General features: G+C 46.3%; 1 protein-coding gene across 3 annotated transcripts in view; it reads left to right on the forward strand.

Annotated features, from left to right (window-relative positions):
• Positions 1–17,341, forward strand: part of CADM3 (cell adhesion molecule 3) — a 456,644-nt gene that overhangs the window by 267,334 nt on the left and 171,969 nt on the right. For 2 of the 3 annotated variants that reach the window (XM_063948089.1, XM_063948090.1), the window contains exon 2: positions 11,241–11,294. The exons of the other annotated variant lie outside the window; for it this stretch is intronic. In XM_063948089.1, the coding sequence (XP_063804159.1) occupies positions 11,241–11,294 (54 nt within the window). The remainder of the gene's footprint in view (positions 1–11,240; positions 11,295–17,341) is intronic. 3 annotated transcript variants of the gene reach the window in all.

Raw genomic sequence — 17,341 nt, forward strand, 5'->3', positions numbered from 1 at the left:
TACTCAACTGCCGCAATTTAAATACCCAAATTGTGAACTGGAAAAATGGTGTTCATTTAGTCTACAGTGTACTATGGCTGATGCCATTTCTAAAGTTGTATCCAGCTACCAGTGCCAGCTGCCAAGAACAACAGTTGCACGCCTACCGCAGAGACTACTGCAGTGCACGTAATTGACCTGGCTTTGTCGAGTCACACATATACACAGAGCAGTGGCGTAACTAGAAATTTTCCTCCCCCAACCAAAAAATCCTTCGGCGCCCCCCCCCCCCAATACCCCCCATAATTGGCATTAGCAAAGGGTGCGTGGGTGCGCCGCCAAAAAGGGTGTGTGGCTTCATTAAAATGGGCGTGGCTTCGCGTAAAGGGGCGTGGTATTGCAGGAAAAGACTACCTTATACCCCAGTTTTGCAACCTGCACGCCCAGACGTTAGCCACCACAGGAAAGAAAAATAATCCTGATTCATGCCCCTTACATTATTTGTCATTTTTCCTCCTTATAGTAATGCCCAGTATACATTATTCCACATACTGCAATGGCCCTTAGACATTATGCCACACACAACAATGCACATGACACAATATGCACACACTGTAATGCCCCCGACACATTATGCCACACACCGTAATGCCTGTGACACATTATGACAGGAATCGCAATGCCCGTTATACATTATGCTACACACTGCAATGCCTCTGATACATTATAGCACATACAATGTCTGTGACACAGTATGACACACACCACAATGATCCTGAGACATTATACCACATACCACAATGCCCGTGATATAGTATACAACACACCGTAATGCCCGACACATTATGACACACACCGCAATGTCCGTGATACATTATGCCACACACCGTAATGCCCATTACACATTAAGTTCTACAGTAAGGCTTCTAATTACTTTTAAATTACCTGCTCGTTGCCAGGGGTTTCATGCTCTTGGTTCCATGCATGGTGCCAGGGGTTTTCATGCTCAGGGTGTCATGCTCGTTGCCAGGGGTTTCATGCACTGGGTGTCATGCTCGTTGCCAGGGGTTTCATACACTGGGTGTCATGCTCGTTGCTAGGGGGTAGTGCTTGTTGCTAGTGCCGTGCTCCCAGTGCCACATATGCCCCCAGTGCCAGATATTCCCCCACAGTGCCAGGTATATGCCCCCAGTGCCAGGTACATGCCCCCAGTGCCAAATATACCCCTCCCCCAGTGCCACATATGCCCCCTCAGTGCCTGCTACCCCCAGTGCCAAATATTCCTCCACAGTGCCACATATGCCCCCTCAGTGCCTGCTCCCCCACAGTGCCAGGTATATGCCCCCAGTGCCAGATCTTCCCCCACAGTGCCAGGTATATGCCCCCAGTGCCAGGTATATGCCCCCAGTGCCAGATCTTCCCCCACAGTGCCACATATGCCCCCTCAGTGCCTGCTCCCCCCAGTGCCAAATATTCCCCCACAGTGCCAGGTATATGCCCCCAGTGCCAGATATTCCCCCACAGTGCCAAGTATATGCCCCCAGTGCCAGATATTCCCCCACAGTGTCAGGTATATGCCCCCAGTGCCAGATCTTCCCCCACAGTGCCAGGTATATGCCCCCAGTGCCAGATCTTCCCCCACAGTGCCAGGTATATGCCCCCAGTGCCAGGTATATGCCCACAGTGCCAGGTATATGTCCCCAGTGCCAGGTATATGCCCCCAGTGCCAGATCTACCCCCACAGTGCCAGGTATATGCCCCCAGTGCCAGGTATATGCCCCCAGTGCCAGATCTTCCCCCACAGTGCCAGGTATATGCCCCCAGTGCCAGGTATATGCCCCCAGTGCCAGATCTTCCCCCACAGTGCCAGGTATATGCCCCCAGTGCCAGGTATATGCCCCCAGTGCCAGATCTACCCCCACAGTGCCAGGTATATGCCCCCAGTGCCAGATCTACCCCCACAGTGCCAGGTATATGCCCCCAGTGCCAGGTATATGCCCCCAGTGCCAGATCTTCCCCCACAGTGCCAGGTATATGCCCCCAGTGCCAGGTATATGCGCCCAGTGCCAGCTCTCCTTTCCCCCCCCCCACACCTTTGTGTTGGAGGGACAATGAACGCATAGCGCGTCTCTCCTGTGTCCCTCCTGGCTCTCCCCCGGCAAGTCTAATAAAGGAAGTGCCGGTTCGTGAGCCAATCAGAGCTCACGAACGGCACTTAGACCGGCCGGGGGAGAGCCAGGAGGGACACAGGAGAGACGCGCTATGCGCTCCGTGTCCCTCCAAGTCCTTACAGCAGGGAGGGAGACCGCAGATTGACATGCGGACGCTCGTCCGCATGTCAATCTGTGCAAAGTCAGTGGCGCCCCCGCAGCCCCTCGCCCCCAAGCCACCGCGAGGACTGCGGGGGCAGTAGTTACGCCACTGACACAGAGGGTATTAGGACTATACACTCAAGTGGTTCCACCGCCAGCCAGTGATATTTTAATGATCAATTGCAGCGATAGAAGATAGTGGCGTCACAAGGTGGGTGCGGGGGGTGCGGCCCGCACCCGGGTGTGACACCATATGTCAGCTCCTCCACAGTGACAGGAGCCAGGTGAGACCGTCTCTGGGGGAAGCCCAGCATCTCCGGAGATGCTGGGCACGCCCCCAGAGTGACGATTACAGGATCCCCACGAAGCCATGCCCCCTAACTGTAAGGCCACACCCCCTTCTGCTGCGATCGCGGCAGGAGATCAGGGGTGCGCACCGGGTGTCACCACACCCGGTGACGCCTCTGGGACCACCTCCTGCTCTAAGGATCAGGTTCCAGACTGTGCACTTGAATTATACATCATGCATATGTTACCTTATACTGTACTATGGTGTATTTTCTACAGTGCATTGCTGTTATTAATCTGGTACATTATCATGCATGCAGCAGCTGAATTTACGGTATATATTTATGAAAGAGCCCAGATGTTGCACTTTCTAATGGTTAGTCAAACAAATTATGTGGCAGGCCACACCCCCTCTGTGGACTAGCCACACCCCTAAACATGGGCCCCTACCACTGCATTTCACCGGTGGGCCCTACATGCCCCAGTCCGACACTGAGCAGCAGCATACAAAGGGATTGTATATTGGATACCATTTTAAAACCTGAGATTTTACAGTTCTCTATTTTCTCTGACATGTGAAATCTTTAGTGAATGATGTCTTTCCCTGTGGAAGTTTTGTGAGTCAGCCAGAGGAATATAGCACCTGTCTTACTTGACATCACACCTCGGCTCTTGTTGCAACTTTTGCCACCTTTTGGTTTTGGCGACCTGGCAGCCATTTTGTGTCTACAATTTGGATGTCTGATGGGCTAAGGTTGCTGGAATCATGAGTAAATGTACAAAGATGGAGACATGGGGGTATATTTACTAAGATTCGTAATTTCCGAAAATAGGTCAAAGTTCAATCACGAATGACATCGACAGTGTAAAACTGCAACTTTTTGAATTGATTACGATGGATTTACTAAGCTGTCGTATTCGTATTTTTCTTTGCTTCCGATGTCGATGTAATTCGTTTTTTTTTACCTATTTTTACGGCAGTGATTAGCAAAACACTGCCGTTTTTTTTTACAATCAATCTCGGCCGGATCTGTGTGATCCGTGCTGGGGTTCTTATTTTTTTTTAATTTAATTAAACAATGTAAAATCACAAAAAAAAATGCGTGGGGTCCCCCCTCCTAAGCATAACCAGCCTCGGGCTCTTTGAGCCGATCCTGGTTGCAGAAATATGGGGGAAAAAATGACAGGGGTTCCCCCATATTTAAGCAACCAGCATCGGGCTCTGCGCCTGGTCCTGGTCCCAAAAATACGGGGGACAAAAAGAGTAGGGGTCCCCCGTATTTTTAAAACCAGCACCGGGCTCCACTAGCTGGACAGATAATGCCACAGCCGGGGGTCACTTTTATACAGCGCCCTGCGGCCGTGGCATCAAAAATCCAACTAGTCACCCCTGGCCGGGGTACCCTGGGGGAGTGGGGACCCCTTCAATCAAGGGGTCCCCCCCCCCAGCCACCCAAGGGCCAGGGGTGAAGCCCGAGGCTGTCCCCCCCCATCCAATGGGCTGCGGATGGGAGGGCTGATAGCCTTTGTTGTAAAATAAAAGATATTGTTTTTAGTAGCAGTACTACAAGTCCCAGCAAGCCTCCCCCGCATGCTGGTACTTGGAGAACCACAAGTACCAGCATGCGGCAGAAAAACGGGCCCGCTGGTACCTGTAGTACTACCACTAAAAAAATACCCAAAAAAAGACAAGACACACACAACGTGAAAGTATAATTTTATTACATACATACACACATACATACATACTTACCTATGGCCCCACGCAGGTCGGTCCTCTTCTCCAGTAGAATCCAAGGGGTACCTGTTGAATAAATTATACTCACGAGATCCAGGGGTCCAGGCTCCTCGGCAAATCCAGGGTTAATCCACGTACTTGTTAAAAATAAAAAAACGGTGTCCCGACCACGAACTGAAAGGGGCCCCATGTTTGCACATGGGTCACCTTCCCACGAATGCCAGAAACCCACTTTGACTTCTGTCTAAGTGGGTTTCTTCAGCCAATCAGGGAGCACCACGTTGTAGCACTCTCCTGATCAGCTGTGTGCTCCTGTCTTCACTGACAGGCAGCACACGGCAGTGTTACAATGTAGCGCCTATGCGCTACATTGTAACCAATGATGGGAACTTTCTGCTCAGCGGTGACGTCACTTTAGGTCAACCGCAGGGCAGAAAGTTCCCATCATTGGTTACAATGTAGCGCATAGGCGCTACATTGTAACACTGCCGTGTGCTGCCTGTCAGTGAGGACAGGAGCACACAGCTGATCAGGAGAGTGCTACAACGTGGCACTCCCTGATTGGCTGAAGAAACCCACTTAGACAGAAGTCAAAGTGGGTTTCTGGCATTCGTAGGAAGGTGACCCATGTGCAAACATGGGTCCCCTTTCAGTTCGTGGTCGGGACACCGTTTTTTTTTATTTATTCAAGTACGTGGATTAACCCTGGATTTGCCGAGGAGCCTGGACCCATGGATCTGGTGAGTAGAATTTCTTCAACAGGTACCCTTGGATTCTACTGGAGAAGAGGACCGACCTGCGTGAGAACATAAGGTAAGTATGTATGTATGTGTGTATGTATGTAATAAAATTATACTTTCACGGTGTGTGTGTCTTGTGTTTTTTGGGGTATTTTTTTAGTGGTAGTACTACAGGTACCAGCGGGCCCGTTTTTCCGCCGCATGCTGGTACTTGTGGTTCTCCAAGTACCAGCATGCGGGGGAGGCTTGCTGGGACTTGTAGTACTGCTACTAAAAACAATATCTTTTCATTATCACAAATGGCTATCAGCCTCCCCATCCGCAGCCCATTGGATGGGGGGGGACAGCCTCGGGCTTCACCCCTGGCCCTTGGGTGGCTGGGGGGGGGGGACCCCTTGATTGAAGGGGTTCCCACTCCCCCAGGGTACCCCGGCCAGGGGTGACTAGTTGGATTTTTGATGCCACGGCCGCAGGGCGCTGTATAAAAGTGACCCCCGGCTGTGGCATTATCTGTCCAGCTAGTGGAGCCCGGTGCTGGTTTTAAAAATACGGGGGACCCCTACTCTTTTTGTCCCCCGTATTTTTGGGACCAGGACCAGGCGCAGAGCCCGATGCTGGTTGCTTAAATATGGGGGAACCCCTGTCATTTTTTTCCCCATATTTCTGCAACCAGGATCGGCTCAAAGAGCCCGAGGCTGGTTATGCTTAGGAGGGGGGACCCCACGCAATTTTTTTGGCAAAAATAAGCACTTTCCCACCCCTTCCCACTGATATACATGCACGGATCTCATGGATCCCTGCATGCATCTCAAATCACGGAAAAAAAAAGCAGGTCTGGTTTTTTTTAGGACTTTTTTACGAGTTGTAATTTTTCACGGCAGTGTTTTGTGTTTTTTTGCTTTGCACTTCTTAGTAAATGACCGAGATTCATATCTAAACAGGCGTAATTTGACCGATGGTGTATTCATTCGTAATTTTTTACCTGAACTAGCAAAAAATTACGAATGCCCTCATCACTGCCGTGATTAGTGTTTAGTAAATGACCGAGATTAACCGAGATGACACTTTGAAGAAAAAACGGCATCTCGGTCAAAATCGGGAGCTTAGTAAATATACCCCATGCTCGTCAGTTTTGATAGCTAGTGGGGTAGAGCTAATCCCTTTGCACTCACAGAAACAGTACATAGATTAACATATTCCCTGTCAAAATAATAAATAGCACAAACCTAATCTGTGACAGCTGCATTGGAAAGGACATTTATGAAAATTAGACATAAAATTGCCTGGAAGAAAAGCCCAAGAAAGCAATAAATAGGAAATAATTGTCTAAGCTGAAAATGTTACATTAAAAAGTAATCTGTTATGTGAAAGTAGTAAATAAATACAGCCAAAATGTATTCATCATCTTTGCTATGCAGAACTCTCACGTATGCAACTGTGATGTTATAACTTGATGTTTCACGGTAATGTAAATCCATTGTGTAGAACGCTTTGCCTTTACCAAAACCTAAAAACAGTACATTTTTAAAACTATCTAAAGACCGAGTACTACTAGTAACTTTATGCCCCCCTTTTGAATTGTTAAAGTGACACATTGAGTGGGGACGAACCTAACGCTTACCCCTCTCCACCTGGGGAAAAGGATGTAGCGGAGGGGAAAGGGTGCTGTTGGAAAGTGATCTGGAGGAGAGGGTGTTGTGGGAAAGTGATCCAGGGGAGTGGAGAATGTTTCAGGGGAAAGTGATCTAGAGGCAGGGAGAAGGTGGTAGAGGAAAGTGATCCAGAGGAGGAAAGAGGGTGTCGATTGACAGTGATCCAGGGGAGGGAAGAGGGTGTCAGGGGGAAAGTGATCAGGAGGAGGGGTGAGGATATCAGGGTAAGGTGATCTTGAGGAGGGGAGAGGGTGTCAGGGGAAGGTGATTCAGAGGAAGGGAGAGGGTGTCAGGGGAAGGTGATCCAGAGGAGGGGTGAGAGTGTCAGGGAAAAGTGATCAGGAGGAGGGGTGAAGGTATCAGGGGAAGGTGATCAGGAGGAGGGGAGAGGGTGTCCATGGAAAGTGATCCAGAGGAGGGGAGAGGGTGTCGGGTAGGGGGGGAGTGATCAGGAGGAGGGGTGAGGGTATCAGGGGAAGGTGATCAGGAGGAGGGGAGAGGGTGCCCATGAAAAGAAATCCAGGGGAGGGAAGAGGGTGTCGGGTAGGGGGGGAAGTGATCAGGAGGAGGGGTGAGGGTTTCAGGGGAAGGTGATCAGGAGGAGGGGAGAGGGTGTCAGGGGAAGGTGATCAGGAGGAGGGGTGAGGGTTTCAGGGGAAGGTGATCAGGAGGAGGGGAGAGGGTGTCAGGGGAAGGTGATCAGGAGGAGGGGAGAGGGTGTCAGGGGAAGGTGATCAGGAGGAGGGGTGAGGGTATCAGGGGAAGGTGATCAGGAGGAGGGGAGAGGGTGTTAGGGGAAGGTGATCAGGAGGAGGGGTGAGGGTGTCAGGGGAATGTGATCAGGAGGAGGGGAGAGGGTATCAGGGGAAGGTGATCAGGAGGAGGGGTGAGGGTATCAGGGGAAGGTGATCAGGAGGAGGGGAGAGGGTGTTAGGGGAAGGTGATCAGGAGGAGGGGTGAGGGTGTCAGGGGAATGTGATCAGGAGGAGGGGAGAGGGTGTCAGGGGAAGGTGATCAGGAGGAGGGGAGAGGGTGTCAGGGGAATGTGATCAGGAGGAGGGGAGAGGGTGTTAGGGGAAGGTGATCAGGAGGAGGGGTGAGGGTGTTAGGGGAAGGTGATCAGGAGGAGGGGAGAGGGTGTTAGGGGAAGGTGATCAGGAGGAGGGGTGAGGGTGTCAGGGGAATGTGATCAGGAGGAGGGGAGAGGGTGTCAGGGGAAGGTGATCAGGAGGAGGGGTGAGGGTTTCAGGGGAAGGTGATCAGGAGGAGGGGAGAGGGTGTCAGGGGAAGGTGATCAGGAGGAGGGGAGAGGGTGTCAGGGGAAGGTGATCAGGAGGAGGGGTGAGGGTATCAGGGGAAGGTGATCAGGAGGAGGGGAGAGGGTGTCAGGGGAAGGTGATCAGGAGGAGGGGAGAGGGTGTCAGGGGAAGGTGATCAGGAGGAGGGGTGAGGGTGTTAGGGGAAGGTGATCAGGAGGAGGGGTGAGGGTGTCAGGGGAATGTGATCAGGAGGAGGGGAGAGGGTGTCAGGGGAAGGTGATCAGGAGGAGGGGTGAGGGTATCAGGGGAATGTGATCAGGAGGAGGGGAGAGGGTGTCAGGGGAAGGTGATCAGGAGGAGGGGTGAGGGTTTCAGGGGAAGGTGATCAGGAGGAGGGGAGAGGGTGTTAGGGGAAGGTGATCAGGAGGAGGGGTGAGGGTGTCAGGGGAATGTGATCAGGAGGAGGGGAGAGGGTGTCAGGGGAAGGTGATCAGGAGGAGGGGTGAGGGTTTCAGGGGAAGGTGATCAGGAGGAGGGGAGAGGGTGTCAGGGGAAGGTGATCAGGAGGAGGGGAGAGGGTGTCAGGGGAAGGTGATCAGGAGGAGGGGTGAGGGTATCAGGGGAAGGTGATCAGGAGGAGGGGAGAGGGTGTCAGGGGAAGGTGATCAGGAGGAGGGGAGAGGGTGTCAGGGGAAGGTGATCAGGAGGAGGGGAGAGGGTGTTAGGGGAAGGTGATCAGGAGGAGGGGAGAGGGTGTCAGGGGAAGGTGATCAGGAGGAGGGGTGAGGGTGTCAGGGGAAGGTGATCAGGAGGAGGGGAGAGGGTGTCAGGGGAAGGTGATATGGAGGAGGGAAGAGGATGTCAGGGAAAAGTGAACCAGAGGAGGAGAAAGTCTTCCATTAGAGAGAGAGAATGTATGTGTGTGTGTGTGTGTGTGTGTGTGTGTGTGTGTGGGAAGGGGGAGGGGAGGGGGGGAGAGGCAGGGGGTAGTGTGCTACAATCCCACTACCACACACTTTTACCATTGTGATTTTCCACCTCCTATGTAATGTTCTCTTTTATCTTGGTGCATGTCTGTATATCTGTCTGTCTCTCTTTCAGTCACTATCTCTTTGTCTCACTTATTTGTCTGCTTTCTGATCCTGACCATTCCCTGTGTGACCAGATCTGGTCCTTTGCCCATTGTTTTTTTTTTTTTTTTTTTTTCAACTGTAGATGCAGCTATGCCCACCCTATAGCTACAGCTATTCCCACTCTGTAGATACAGCTATGCCCACCCTATAGCTACAGCTATTCCCTCTCTGTAGATACAGCTATGCCCACCATATAGCTACAGCTATTTCCACTCTGTAGATACAGTTATGCCCACCATATAGATACAGCTATTCCCACTCTGTAGATACAGCTATGCCCACCATATAGCTACAGCTATTCCCACTCTGTAGATACAGCTATGCCCACCCTATAGCTACAGCTATCCCCTCTCTGTAGATACAGCTATGCCCACCATATAGCTACAGCTATTTCCACTCTGTAGATACAGCTATGCCCACCATATAGATACAGCTATTCCCACTCTGTAGATACAGCTATGCCCACCCTATAGCTACAGCTATTCCCTCTCTGTAGATACAGCTATGTCCACCCTATAGCTACAGCTATTCCCACTCTGTAGATACAGCTATGCCCACCATATAGCTACAGCTATTCGCACTCTGTAGATAAAGCTATGCCCACCATATAGCTACAGCTATTCCCACTCTGTAGATACAGCTATGCCCACCATATAGCTACAGCTATTCGCACTCTGTAGATAAAGCTATGCCCACCATATAGCTACAGCTATTCCCACTCTGTAGATACAGCTATGCCCACCCTATAGCTACAGCTATTCCCACTCTGTAGATACAGCTATGCCCACCCTATAGCTACAGCTATTCCCACTCTGTAGATACAGCTATGCCCACCATATAGCTACAGCTATTCCCACTCTGTAGATACAGCTATGCCCACCATATAGCTACAGCTATTCGCACTCTGTAGATAAAGCTATGCCCACCATATAGCTACAGCTATTCCCACTCTGTAGATACAGCTATGCCCACCCTATAGATACAGCCTTGCCCAGGAAGTAACAGGGTGAACTACGTGTGCTGATCAGGCTCCTTTATACTACAAATGTGGGGCTTTTTCAGACAAGAGCTCTGGGACTTTGTGCTTTTCACAGCCTTTAAACTCCTTGCAGCCTTAGAATCCAGAGTACATAATAGATTATCCCATATATAGGTATATAAGGGTTTTTACTCTACTGAATTGCAAGGAAGATTTTTTATTTGCTTTGGTTTGATCTACTTGGGGGTATGACTTAAGTTCATATAGTACTTGCTAATTTTTCATACATGTTATTGATGACAAATGCGTAAGTATAGCAGAAAAAGAGGAGCTTTGTGGGTTGGTCGCATGATGCATTTTGTCATGATGTGGGCAGGGACATTATGCAAGCATGGGTAGCCAATGCTGTCAACAAGCCCTACCCATCTTATTAAATTTTAAGTTGCAGAGGCATGATGTCTCATCTCACATCACTGCTCATCTATCACTCTGTGTTGTTTGAGGTGGGCAGGGCTTGGTGACACAGTGGCCTATCCACATAGTGCACTTGTGTCATGCCCCAGCGTAAACCCTCATAAAAGGATGATTCTTTTCATCTTTGAGGTAGCATTTATGAAGTGCCTTTTATAAAATGACAGACGCAGGTTGGTTGCCATGGGCAACTACTCCACGTCTCCACTGTTTTCACTCCTTGATACATCAACCCCTATGTCTAACTTTTTAATTGGGAATGTATAGAAGGTCTGCCCATGACCCTAAGCATATAGGAGTCTAGGTACCAAGCCTTGAAAAGAGATAAAGTGAAGAGAGATAAAGTACAAACCACCCACCTCCTAACCTCCATGGCTTAGTACATCTCTCTCTTAGATATTTATCCTGTGGTTGGTATCTTCTATGCAATGTTAACCTGTGTGTTGACAATAAAAGCAGGCATTACCAGCTATAAAAATGTACACATACAACAAAAACGAAACAAAACAGGAGGTAATTGCTTTGGCGTATTTTACAGTATTCCTAAATGCCCAACAGAGTGAGGTTATTGTGGCATGAGGTATTGATGTTTTAAATCTTTCTTTATTGATTTACTGTCAGTTACAGAATTCTTTCCTTTCCATCTGCTATTAATGTAATCTGAGCTATATTTTTTGTTTATATTACAGATAATTTGGAAATGCCATTGCATAAAATGATATCTATAGATATTACTCCAGAAGGTATTTTTCTGATGTTTGGTTTGCTATTTGCTAGCACTGACAAAACACAGCCAAGTCTATACATTGCTAAAAAGAACTATTGATTTGTACAGCCTTGCTGCAGTACACGACTGTGATTAGATTGGCTAGCATTGATTATTATAATTCAGATGCTTGCAGTTTGTTTATTTTGTGCCCGTATGGACACCATAGCTTGGCTTTTACCCTAAACTCCCTGCTGTATGTGTTTTAGCATATCATAGTCAAGGATTTGACTCCAACAGACTTGAACAGGTTGGAGGCAATAAACTTGTAGTCTGAACCTATAATAAATAAACCTGTCAAATCCAATATTTGAAATGGCAAAATCAGGATAAAATCATGACCCACAATGAACAACAATTGATCAAAACACTTCTGTCCAAACCCAGAAAAAGAGCCAATGTTTCCTCTTTTCAAAAATATGTATTGCAGAGGTACAGTCTCAGGCACAACGAGCATTCTCAAAAATACTAGTTCAGCATTACAAAATATATGCCTCCATCATGTTTATGAATAGAGTTATCGGTAGAGTCAAAAAAGTCTTTGTTATGAGGAGATGTATCAAGTCATGGAGAGAGATAAAGTGGAGACAGATAAAGTACCATCCAATCAGCTTCTAAAGGTGCCCGTACACCTAAAGATGTATCTTCCAGTCTGGTAATGGTTGGGAACAAATGACAATTGACCATTTGAAATGGTCAACTGTCATTTGCTCCCATCCATTACCAGATTTTCGTTCCAACCAGCCAGATTGGAAGATAAATATTTTGGTGTATGGCCACCTTAACTGTTATTTTATGGTAGGCATTCCCAACCACGGTCCTCAAGGCACACTAACAGTGCAGGTTTTAGTGATATCCAGGTTTCAGCACAAGTGACTTAATTAGCACCTCAGTTATTTTGATTTAACCATTTGTGCTGCAGCCTGGATATCATTAAAACCTGCACTGTTGGTGTGCCTTGAGGACCATGGTTGGGAATGCCTGTTTTATGAGCTGTGTTTAAAAAATGACAGTTTGAAGGCTAGTTCTTTATCTCTCCCCAATTTCTTGCTACATCTCCCCCTTATTATCATAAATACCCTGGCATGAAAAAAGTCCCACTTCCATATGCTTCCATAAGGAAAACCGTCATCAAAACATAACTTTTATTTATTTTGTAAGATATCATATTTATGGTTTGCTTTCCCGCGAAACAGAGCAAAAAAGACATCTGAACATACAGATGTACTATAAATAAGCATTACCAGATGGAAAATTACAATAAATGTTTATATCATACAGTAGTAACATGAAAATATGTAATTTAGATCATTTGGTCAAAGGAGAGAATGGCAAGATATCATATGTACCAACTCTATTAGGGCACATGTTGTAACTTCAGAATAGTGGAGGCTATTTTCTAACAGTGTTCAAATGTACCAAAACCTGTAGTAAACAATCAGCATAATTATTTTCTATCGGATTAGGGTTAATGTTTGCAGAAACATCGGAACGGCCATGGGCACAAGGTTAGCCCCCACCTTTGCCAATGCAAATTAAACCAGTGTAAAATTCGTTTGCTACAGAGGTCCATCAAATTTGCAGCAGTCTAACTTTTTTGCTGTTGGGTAACAATGTTCTTTCCATTTTCTGCTTCTCAGTCTCTTTCTTCCTTTCTTATACAGACATCGTGCTTCCCCCATCACATAGAAAGCTCTCCTGACTTACACAATACCATGAGTGATCTGGTCCTGTTTATCACATGATGGCAAACTCATCTCTTGAAATCATGTTTGTCTGCTTTACTGAATTGTCTGTTATTCTCCTGAATTTCGTGTAGTTCTCCAGGATTCCTTGAAGAGTCACCCATACTCCTGGATGCCCCCATAATCCAATTAAATGAGAGGGCAGTAGCTTGATCATGTGATTCATTCTGACCTCTGCTAGATGCACCATAACAGTGAAAACAACCTTCTGATTAATCATTGCATTTGGGTAGTCCATTTCTGTTAGTAAATAGCTTCCGTTTGATTTGATTTTATACACTGTGTTAATAAAGTGGTAGTAGTTTTCCATAAAAATAAGATTGCATCTAATATTGCATGCATTGCTGCAGAAGCTGTTTTCTATATCTATGTTTATGATTTATTTTTAGCCACTTTTTGAAATACTAATTCCGATTTTACTGTCAAGAATAGATTTGGATGGTAATAAGACAAATGAACAAACACAAATGGAAATAGTTTAATATACTCAAATAAGTACAGTAGATGGTTTTAAAGTGGAGTCTGATTGTATGTTGCAACTCAATCAGTGAGCTTTACATTTATATACAGTATATGTACAGTACTTGATGTCTTTTCTCCCAGGGGTCTATTCTTTATCGTGGTACAGTAGATCAGGAATATTTATGTATACTGGTGACGTCACATGGTAGCAACTAGCCAGAACTTTATTATAAAATTCAAAGTAAGAATGGGATTTGTTGCTATGGGCAATGGAACCATGTATTTTGGACTAATTTTCAGAATTATCATCCACTTTTGGGGGTAGCTGCAAATAACCACAGGGTTCTGATGACAATGAGGGGGACATGTACTAAGCAGTGATAAAAGTGGAGTGAGACAGTAGAGAAGTGACCCATGGTAACCAATCAGCTGCTCTGTATACTTTTAAAGTATGCAAATTATAAATGTTACGTCAATGCTGATTGGTTGCCATGGGCAACTTCTCCACTGGCTGACGTCTCCACTTTTATCACTGCTTAGTACATGTCCCCTTAATACTGCAGAATGTATCTGGGCAGGAATGCCTTGCTTGTTGTGCTTGTGTCCAGTGGAGATTTGAGAAAAACACAGGCAAGGTTATCTTCCTTTAATTGTCTGTGTTTCTGCTACCCCACATTGCGTGGAACCTAACGCATCTTGATTTATATGTATCAACAAATTTAACTGTTTTGCTTACCGAATTTTCTCAGAAACTCACCCCCAAAACAACAAAGTTTTCTTGGTCAGATTTTTTTCTACCCAAACCAAGTGTTCTGGGATTAAATTGTTAAATGACAACAAAGCGTGAGCCATCACTTTGTATATATACCCATTGTTCCTTGTATATACTCTGTATATATACATATACTGTGTGTGTGTGTGTGTGTGTGTGTGTGTGTGTGTGTGTGTGTGTGTGTGTGTGTGTATATATATATATACACATGAATACATATATACAGTATATATATATATATATAATATATATATATACACACATACATGGCACACGCATTCATACATACACACAAGCACACACACATACATACATACATACATACATACAAATTTCATATACAGTTTACATACTGTATATGTTATACTTACATACAGTACCACCAGGGCATAGGAGGTGAGGGCAAACCAGCGGCACTGTGTGAGGACGGAGGGAGCTGCTGTGGCTGAGCATGCGCAGCCAGCAGCTCTCCCGGTACACTCTCTATACAGAGAGCTACATAGCTCTCTGCTGCAGCAGCTCCGCTATCGCGGTCACGTACGCGATTGCGGCTTTTACAGAGATGGAGACACTGCAGTCTCTGTCTCAAAAATAAAAAACTTGTCTCATCAGGGGGGGTTTCCAGGTACTCGGAAACCCCCCCTTTGTGCGCGAGTGCGTGGGACCCAGTGAGATGCGAAAGCATATCAGGGCTGCGATCGCCTCTGCCTGATTGACAGGCAGAGGCGGTTGCGGGGCCGGATCATTGCGGGGTTGGGCCACAGCTTTCGCATCCGTGCGGGAGGGGGGAGGGGGGGGGGAGTGTCTGACATGCAGGGCTATGACCAGCTTCTTTATTTTATCTCTCCCAGAGGTTTAATACATCTATCCCTTAAAACCCTCCGCAAAAAAAAAAAGAACATCCCCCCCCAAAAAAATTAGTTGCCCTCTGGACATCAATACTGAGTTGAGTTTAGAAGGTCAAAGAGAACATTATTATATTATGTGGTTTGAACATTAAGGGCGGGATGTACTAACCAATGGTGGTACATCCTGCCACACATCCATTTATACTAATGGCGTATGTACTAAAATATGCAACTTGTCTGATAAGAGCTGTCCTTTGCAAAACTGTGCCGGTCACTTCCCTTCCAGAATTTGGCCCCAGGAGTCCGTGCCTGCTGGAAATCCAGTTATATATATATATATATATATATATATATATATGTAAACTCCCAACGGCGGCACTCCGGACAGATGAAATAATTTCAAATAGACTGCATTTCTTTGCAACGTTTCAGCTCCTTTATTGAGCTTTTTTCAAGCAGTTAACATGAAACATATATATATATATATATATATATATATATATATATATATATATATATATATTGGGCAAAAGGAATGTACAGGTGCGCTGGTATATCTTAATTGGTGGTTTGCAGTCCACGGGTAATTCCACCCCTGGGCTGTTGCACTGGTGTACCCAACACCGCTGCGATTCTCCAAAGTACTCAGGACCCCTTGAGCAATAGTATCTGGAAAAAAGGAATTCAAGAGAATGCGCCCATAGTGCAAATCAAATTTATTTCTTAAAACATCTTATTAAAACGAATCACAGGTACAGATATGCTAATACCTTTTTTGACCCACTCTTAGGCCCAAAGAGTGGGTCAAAAAAGGTATTAGCATATCTATACCTGTGATTCGTTTTAATAAGATGTTTTAAGAAATAAAGTTGATTTGCACTATGGGCGCGTTCTCTTGAATTCCTTTTTTCCAGATATATATATATATATATATATATATATTCATGTTAAACAGCACACAACATCAAACTATTTAAAAAAAAATGTTGTTTAAAATGAAATCTAATCAGTTCCCTCCCAGTACCCCCTCGTTACTCTGCACATGGGCAGAGGGAGGAGGGGGTACTGGGAGGGAACTGATTAGATCCCTCCCAGAGCACAATGTGGAAAGAAGCCTATAGGCTTCTACAGTGTCGGACTGGGGCATGAAGGGCCCACCGGGGGAATGCAGTTATAGGGGCCCATACTTGGGAGTGCGACCAGCCTACAAAGGGGGTGTGGTCAGCCTCTACAGGGGCTTGAAATACACAATAGTTTAGTGCAGTGTAATGCAGCATATCTACCATGTATAATACAAGTGCACAGTCTGGAACCTGATCCCTAGAGGAAGGAGTGGGCCCTCAGGCAGTGGGGCCTACCGGTGGTTTCCCTGGTACCCCTGTGGGCCAGTCCGACCCTGGGCTTCTATAGGGTAACGCCATTAAAAGCTGGCATTGCTCTCCACAACGAAGCCTTGCATTGCCAGGCATAATACTTATGGAAAATGTGGCCAGAGGCTGAAAACAGGCCGCCCTAAATAGGAAACAACAGGTGTGCTGCTCAGAAAGCTGCTGATTAAAAAGTAAATGATTTATTAAATCATGTATAATAATATAAAACATATTGTGTAAAAACATAGGTCACATAATAGCAACACTAACCCGCTGTCGATCTGTGGCTATACCCATTGGTTTCACAGTACTGCCCCAACCTGCCGCTTCATTAATTACCCCATAGGGGTATATGGAAACCAACACCCAGATAAACTTTGGTAACAATCCTGTGTTATAGCTAAGAAGCCTGGTGACAGCTCGATGCCTGTAGGATGACCGGCTCCTTAGAAATGAAAATAGTAAAGAGACTGACAAAACGTAACTCTGTATGGATATTCTGCACAGTTTTCATGGAGTCATTTGCACTCTGCTGTTTTATTTCATTTTAAACAACATTTGGAAAAAAAAATAGTTTGATGTTGGCACTTGTGTGCTGTTTAACATGAATATATATCTGGATCTCCAGCAGGCATGGTAATGAATTATTGACATATTTTGTATGGTGATTACCCAGCAGCCACCTGCCAGGAGCTGGGGAGATTATCCAGTATAATGCTAGTTTTTAAGTGAAACTGTTATTATGTGATAATAACTCTTATGTAAGATTAATAACAGGGGGATGTGTTGCTCTAGGTTGTACAACATCTATGAAATGCTATAAATAC

Source organism: Pseudophryne corroboree, chromosome 12 (genome assembly GCF_028390025.1).
Source record: "Pseudophryne corroboree isolate aPseCor3 chromosome 12, aPseCor3.hap2, whole genome shotgun sequence".
Taxonomy (NCBI): Eukaryota; Metazoa; Chordata; class Amphibia; order Anura; family Myobatrachidae; genus Pseudophryne; species Pseudophryne corroboree.